The sequence below is a fragment of the Xenopus laevis genome, chromosome 3S (genome assembly GCF_017654675.1).
Source record: "Xenopus laevis strain J_2021 chromosome 3S, Xenopus_laevis_v10.1, whole genome shotgun sequence".
Classification (NCBI taxonomy): Eukaryota; Metazoa; Chordata; class Amphibia; order Anura; family Pipidae; genus Xenopus; species Xenopus laevis.
In genome coordinates, this window is record NC_054376.1 from 84993496 (window position 1) to 85001245 (window position 7750).

The window sequence follows — 7750 nt, forward strand, 5'->3', positions numbered from 1 at the left end:
ACTACTGGCATGTTTGTGTGGATTCCTAAACTGGTAAGCACACACATTTGTTTCTATAAAGTGATGCATCAGATAAAACAGCTATATTTTGGCAGAACACTCTGATCTGTGAACCATCGCAGTGTTGGGCATTGGTAGGCCTAATTGGGCAACAACTGGGAGGACTGGGTGTATGTTTTTAAATATCTTAATTATATATATATATATATATATATATATATATATATATATATATATATTATATATATATATATATATATATATATATATATATATATATATATATATATATATATATATATATATATATATATATATATATACCCATGTCTATACTAACTAACATTATGTTTATGTTCCATGGATAATTTCTAATTATCATTTATCATTTTGCCCCACAGGTTTTGGATTAGCATTTAATCTTCAACCTTCTTTAACAATTATTGGAAAGTATTTCTTCAAAAAGCGTCCTATTGCAAATGGATTGGCCATGGCTGGGAGTCCAGTTTTTTTAAGCACTTTGGCTCCATTGAATCAGTTTCTTTTCAATAAATTTGGATGGCGGGGTAGCTTTCTAATCTTAGGAGGTCTTCTGTTAAACTGCTGTGTGGCTGGCGCCCTCATGAGGCCCATTGGACCAAAGCCTATAAAAAAAGATGTTGAAAAAGCACCAAAGGATGATGAAAAACACACGAAGAAAGTATCTTTTTGTGAAAACGTCAACAAATACTTAGATTTATCACTTTTTAAGCATAGAGGATTTCTAATTTATTTATCTGGAAATGTTATCATGTTTATTGGCTTTTTTGCACCTATTGTTTTTCTTGCACCCTACGCAAAGCATATGGGTATTGATCAGTATTCAGCTGCTTTTTTGCTATCTATCCTAGCTTTTGTAGATATGGTAGCTAGACCAACAATGGGAATGGTTGCAAACACCAAATATATACGTCCCAGAATTCAATATTTTTTCTGCTTTGCGATTTTGTATAATGGAATCTGCCATATATTATGTCCATTGGCCAATGATTATACAGGCTTGGTGATTTATGCCATCTTTTTTGGATTTGCATTTGGAATGGTGAGCAGTGTGCTGTTTGAGACACTAATGGACATTGTAGGAGCTGCAAGATTTTCCAGTGCTGTTGGACTAACAACAATTGTGGAATGCTGTCCAGTTTTGATTGGACCTCCATTAGGAGGTAAGAATTCTTGTAAATGTAAACAAAGTTTATTTTTATTTATGCAGCATATTAATGTGTTACTTGAGAACAGCAGTTTTCTTGATTTACTCATTAAATGCACTTTAGACATAGGCAGTGTGTTTCCTATCACAGTATTAACAAATGGAAGTGGCTGGCAGCTTTAAATACACCTTGAAACTTTCCCTCTTTTTCTATAATCTGGCTTTTGTAGTCAGGTTTTCTCAACCTCAAGGTAAGTCCTGGGGTTTTCAGACTTTCAAAGGTAATGCAATGTGGTTGCTGAGGGACAAGGGTGCTTTGAATATTGCAGTACTTTGTGATATGTTTGTAGCAAACAAAACAGCATGGGGCTCCTATACTAGGGTCAATGTACAAAAAAAGTGCCACAGTTTGCATTGTTTTTCCGCAATGTTTTTTTCAAAGAATTCCTGTATAATTGTTGCAAAAAATCTCCTAAAATATTTAATCTAAGAAGCAAAATTCCATGCCAGTTGGCACACAAGTCATCATGTGGCATGCACAATACTAGCCTTTACTGACATGGGGGAATACTTTCATTCTCCTCAGTGGGAAAAAAACAGCATGTGTTGGCCCAATGGGCAACGGAAGTCCTAATCTCAATATCTGGTCAGTAGCAAGCATAGACTCCTTTCCACCTCTGAGCTTCATTTACATTAATAGAAGTAATTGGCGTATCAGCTCTGAGTGTAAGGAAACCTATATGCAGCCACTTAATGTACTCTATGTGGGTTTGAGGTTGAATAAAAAAAAAGTATCAGAAATTACAAACACAGTCTAGAAAAAACAAAAACCTTTTTACAAGTGCGAGCTAGGTGAATAATATATATTTAGATGTAGAAAGGAATGCATATAGGGATATATTTTCCTTTGTGTGTGTTTTTCAATATTTACATTTAAACCTTTAAACACTCTCCAGGCATGCTTGCTTTGGGAATGTGCCAGTATTAAGAAGACACTGGAAAACCAAGTAGGAATGTCATAATGTTGAAAGTTGCTGTGATGGTAAATTACAAAGCTTTGACTGTAATGTATTTGTAGTGGAATGTACTAGGTTAGCTGTGGGCTGCCAAGAATGGCCTCTTTGGGAGTACACTTTCTTTTTGGCTTAACTACCAATATAAAAAATTCATTTTAAGCCCTGAGCTGTTCAAACCCTTTAAAATATATAAAAATAAGTGAAGGCGATTTTCTGTTTTTTTTTCATAATGTAGGAATGCATGCCAGAAGCCTTCAGGGTATCACAGCAGGCAGCATTTTGAATGAAACAAAGTGGTTACCATGCAGAATGCATATCACACAACCAACAAAGTTTTGAAAGATTGCAAGATGGATGTATAAGTTGGGTAATTTATCTCAGGCCACTTAAATGGAACTTGTTCTTTATCCACTGGCAAGGAGGTAACATATCCAAAAAGAAAAATGGCATGCATACACACATTCACTTATGCTTTAAATAGCTAAAATGTCATTTTAATGGCAGATATGTGGATTGTTTAAAGAAAGTATCAGATGCCTTTTTAGTAAGTAGAAAAATATAGGTAAGGCAAACCTTATCTGGAAACCCGTTATCCAGTGAAGGCCATCTCCCTTAAAGTCCATTTGAAGCAAATAATTCTAATTTTAAAAATTATTTCCTTTTGTACTGTAATAATAAACCAGTAGGATGTACTTGATGGTAACTAAGCTGCATGAATCAATATTTATGGCAAAATAATCTTACTTGGTTTATGAAAAACATGGCCAGACCATTATTCCTCCTCTTTTAAATTATCAGACAGCATTATATATTTAGGCACTTAGAATTCCAAAACTGCTAAACACAATTATTTCAGAAAAGGCATTTCCATTGCTTCAGAATCCAATAGTTTCTTTCATGAACTTGGCAGATATTTTATAAGAGATGTCTGAATAGACAGCATACCATGAGTTACCTTTGGGAACTCAGGTTTTCTCCCACACTGCAAACCATACAGGTTAACTGGCTTCTGATTAAATTGATTTATTGTGGGACTGTTTTATTAACACTGGGCTAATTGTCACCTAGGCAGTACCCCATAGCAACCAATCAGTGATTGAAAATAATCATCTGATTTGTTACCATGGGTTACTTCCCATGTGCATATTAGCCCAGTGTTTATAATTGACTGACAGAGTTTTTATTTCTGAACCTGATGAGGACAGCCAATGATGCAATATATTGTATACAGTTGTGTTCATAATAGCAGTCCGACATCACTAACCTGATCAATAATTGTTTTTGGTAGGAATTATATTTCTACATGGCAAATAATTTACTGATAGGTGTAGCAGAGTAATAGAAAACCATAGAAAAGTCATGACATGCATGCTGCTGATTCTGTATAACTAAATCATTAATTGAGGCTTGTTCAAAATAATAGCAGTGTGGAGTTCAATTAGTGAGGTCATTCATTCTGTGAAAATACAGGTGTCAATTAAGACCCTTATTTAAGGAGGGAAGACAACAAATGTTGTGCATGCTGGTTGTAGTAAATTTTTCTCTGAAAATCTAAATTTACCAGACATTGTTCAGAAGATCAGCGTTCTTTGATTAAAAAGTTGATTTATGTGAAGCCAAGCTATAGGCAAGAAGTTCTCACAAAGACCCATTGTTGAAAAAAAGACATGCTGAAGAGGTTAGAATTTGTCATAGAATACGCTGACTGGCCTAAAGAGAGGTGGTGCAACATTTTGTGGACTGATGAAAGATTTGTTTTTTGGGTACATTGTAAAGACAGTGAAGCATGGTGATGCAAGCATCATGAAATGAGGATGTTTCTCATACTATGGTGGGTCTATTTATCGCATATCAGGGATCATTGATCAGTTTCAATACATCAAAATACTTGAAGAGGTCATGTTGCCTTATGCCGAAAATGAAATTAGTGTTACAACAACACAATGTCCCCAAAACACACCAGTAAACCAGCAACATTTGGGTTACAGACCAACAAGATTGACATTATAGAGAAGAAAAAAAGATATTTTATAGAAGAAAACTTGTGGGGGACATCAAAAATGCTGTTTCGGAGACAAAACCAAGAAATACAGAAGAATTGTGGAATGTAACCGGTGCAAGAAGTTGGTCAACTCCATGCAACACAGATGTTCAGCAGTAGTCAGAAACTTTTAATTGTATACAGTGAATCTTTGAGTTTGTAAACATGGCATTTTTTTGCAGGCATTAACCTGATAATGAGCACAGCTTTGAAATCTGTAGGTAGACTGCTAAGTATTAAGGTACCAGGGCTGGTACCATGTGCTGGTATTACTTGCTGCTTCCCACAATAATTCATCCTGTTTCTGTGATGTAATCATAAAGAATAGGCAATGCATAATAATGTATTTCTTAAAACAAGGTTTTTCTTAACCTTTTTCTCAGGAGTCTAAAATTAAGCCTAAATCATCTCTGACCATACTGAATTGTTTTTTACATTTCAGCTAGTTTCATGAGTCTTGCTTCCTTAATTTCAAATAAAAAGAAAGATGGCACCTTCTCATAGTGTAGTCAACTTTTATTACCATAAATAGACAAAATTTCATTTACAGTTGGCCAAACATGTAAAGTTTATTGAATGAAACACAAATATACAACACAATTCATAATTTGACAGATCCTGGAGACACTAGTCAAGCCTAATGTTCACACAAATGTGCCCTCCTTCTAAAGATAGTAACCACTAGGCAAGTCCACTTTTTATACTGCCAACTTATTAATGGTCAGGTTTATCAAAAATTTTAACTGGAATTCTACAACATTTGAGAAGTTTACTTTGTATCACTTTTATTGATGCTTTTGTGATTATCAGGATTTTTTTGTGATTGGACCAATTTATATGTATGTATGTGTTCAAGTTCACTACTCTAAAAACAATAACTCAATGTTAGTTACAGTGTGTTTATCAATCAGAAATCTCTTTTATAGTTACTTTCTTTACCAAGTACAGGTATGGGATCCCTTATATGGAAATCCATTAACCAGAAAGCTTGAACTTATTGGAAGGACATCTCATAGACTCCATTTTAGGCAAATAATTCTAATTTGTCAAATGTATTACCCTTTTCTCTAATAATAAAACAGTACCTTGTAATTATTGGAAACTAAGCTGCATTGATCCATATTGTTGGCAAAACAATCTTATTGGGTGTATTTCATGTGTAATAATTTTTAGTAGATTTAATGTATGTTAATCCAAATTTAAAAAAAACAATCCCTTATCTGTAAAACCCCAGGTCCCAAAGATTCTGGATAATAGACCATGTACCTATATTACATACTGGGATGGGTTGGGAACAAAATACAGAACACTTATACATTGGTCCCCACGTTGTATTATTAAAATGCCAATGAAAATCCAGTATTTCAATAGGGTATTATTGACTTCATTATTTTTTTACCTGTACTCATATTTTTCAAGATTTCCTATGCACTCTTTCATAAGAAATAATGGAATGTCTTAATAATTTAAATATGTGTGACTATATTTATTGAGCTAGTATATTTTTGTTTCTACATAAAATTATTCCATACACAACAAACATTTATTTTTCTCTTTTTCAGGTTTTTTAGTGGATGTAACTGGAAACTATAAATACATGTACTTTGTCTGTGGGCTGATTGTGATTATAGCAAGTATTTGGCTATTTATTGGAAATGCTATTAATTACAGAATGCTGGCAAAGGAAAAAATGGCAAAGACTATAAATGAAAAAACTGACCTGAAAGAGAATGAACCACTCAACAACCCTGAAGCTATAGATGTTGCTACAAAGTCATCTAAGGTGGATACAAATCAATCTGAGAGAGAGACTAGTATATAATATCATACATACAGTATTTGTTAAAGCTGAATTCTGGTATTGTAGTATTTAAAGTATTATATGGTTGAAATGCAATGCTAATTTATGGGCAATAAAAGGTTTAAACAAAGATATCCATAATCAGGATAACCAGGAAACAAAGGGAATGTGCAGCTTATTACTCTCAAATCAAAGAAATTCAGAATGTGAAGCATTTACCCTTTCTATATCCATTTCCAGAACATAAATTTGGATGCACTTCATTTTACAGGAGAAATTTGCTATCCAAATTAAGAATTTTCAGAAATGGGCTTTCAAGATGTGCAACGTACATCTTGCATCATACCAAAATAGGTTCTGATTCACCAAGGATTTTCACCAATCACATTCAACAAAATTTTAGATGTATACCAATGTTTGGTTGAAAATTTGTATGGTAGTTTTTTTTTATTCTAACCATGCTACAGAACACAAGAATAACCACACAACGTTTTAGGAGTCTCTCTCTGGGAGTTAAGAACAAGTATGCAGACTGTGTATGTGTTCATATTTAAGATCTCAGCCATAAATCATAAATAGTAAAAAAAAAAAAAGGGAAGAAAACTGTTGTACAACAACTGCTGTACCTTATTGGTTTAGGAACGTTTGTGGAAGAGCATACAAACATTTCAAGGGCTTCTGCCCACCATCTCAAAGCACTGTGTGCAAAGTTGTTGACTTTGTTGGAAAACTTGTGCATTGTGTTAGGTTCTCTTTTTTTTTTTCAGAGTGAATCCAGGAGCAACACTAGGACAGGTATTCTTTTTTTAAACTTTTGTAAGGCGGATACCACTTCAAACTGTTTGATACACAGCCGGTATTGTTCATAAACCAGTCCACTTTCTAATAATGGCCATATAAATTTTTCTATGTGGAATAGTGATGAGGGAAATTTTTCGCCAAGTTTCGGCGCAAAAATGATGTCCATGGAATCTAATGGGTGAAAAAATTTATTGCACGTCAAAAATTTATGGCACAACAAAATTTTGTCTCCCATAGACTTCAATGCAATTTAGCGAATTTTTGCAGTTTCGTGAATTTTTGGCGAAACTGTACAGATTCACCCATCACTACTTATAATGCCTGGTTTTTTAAAATTCAGGCATGAGAAATCTTTGTACTGACAAACAATATTATTCTTTTGTCCAGGATCAATGAATAAATAATGGAGAATCTCTGTGCACTGATCTTATACACTGAAGCTTTTGTATGCTCCTATATTACACTAACACATAAGGTGTTCTGTGAACTTTGGCATATGTGTTTCCAGTTTTCATATTTATTTATTTATCTGCTAAGTCTTAGTTGGTAGCTTATAGATATGGCAGACGTAGCTAATTGTTGTTACCTACTACACTTTATCCTTCATTAAATAAATGGTGAACTTAGTGCACCATTAATACCATTTATATCATAAAGGTATGCTCCATAAGACATTACTGAGGTTAAGAAAGATTTAATTACATTATGCAGGTATTATTCTTGATTCCAGCTGAGACTGGTGGCAAAACAATCCTACTGTGTTTTTCATTTATTTCTTAGTAGACTTAAAATGTGGTGATCAAAATTGTGTAACAACCCCTTATCTTGAAAGCCCCAGGTCCCTAGCATTCTGGATAATAGGTTCTATACCTGTATTTGAATGTACCCCATAAGCAGGCCCTGGT

General features: G+C 33.9%; 1 protein-coding gene across 6 annotated transcripts in view; it reads left to right on the top strand.

Annotated features, from left to right (window-relative positions):
* Nucleotides 1–7264, top strand: part of LOC108713132 (monocarboxylate transporter 2) — a 45034-nt gene extending 37770 nt beyond the window's left edge. For all 6 annotated transcript variants that reach the window (XM_018255915.2, XM_018255917.2, XM_041588582.1 and 3 more), the window contains 2 exons: nucleotides 402–1202; nucleotides 5806–7264. In XM_018255915.2, the coding sequence (XP_018111404.1) occupies nucleotides 402–1202; nucleotides 5806–6065 (1061 nt within the window). In that variant the 3' untranslated portion in view covers nucleotides 6066–7264. The remainder of the gene's footprint in view (nucleotides 1–401; nucleotides 1203–5805) is intronic.
* Nucleotides 7265–7750: the final 486 nt, after the last annotated feature.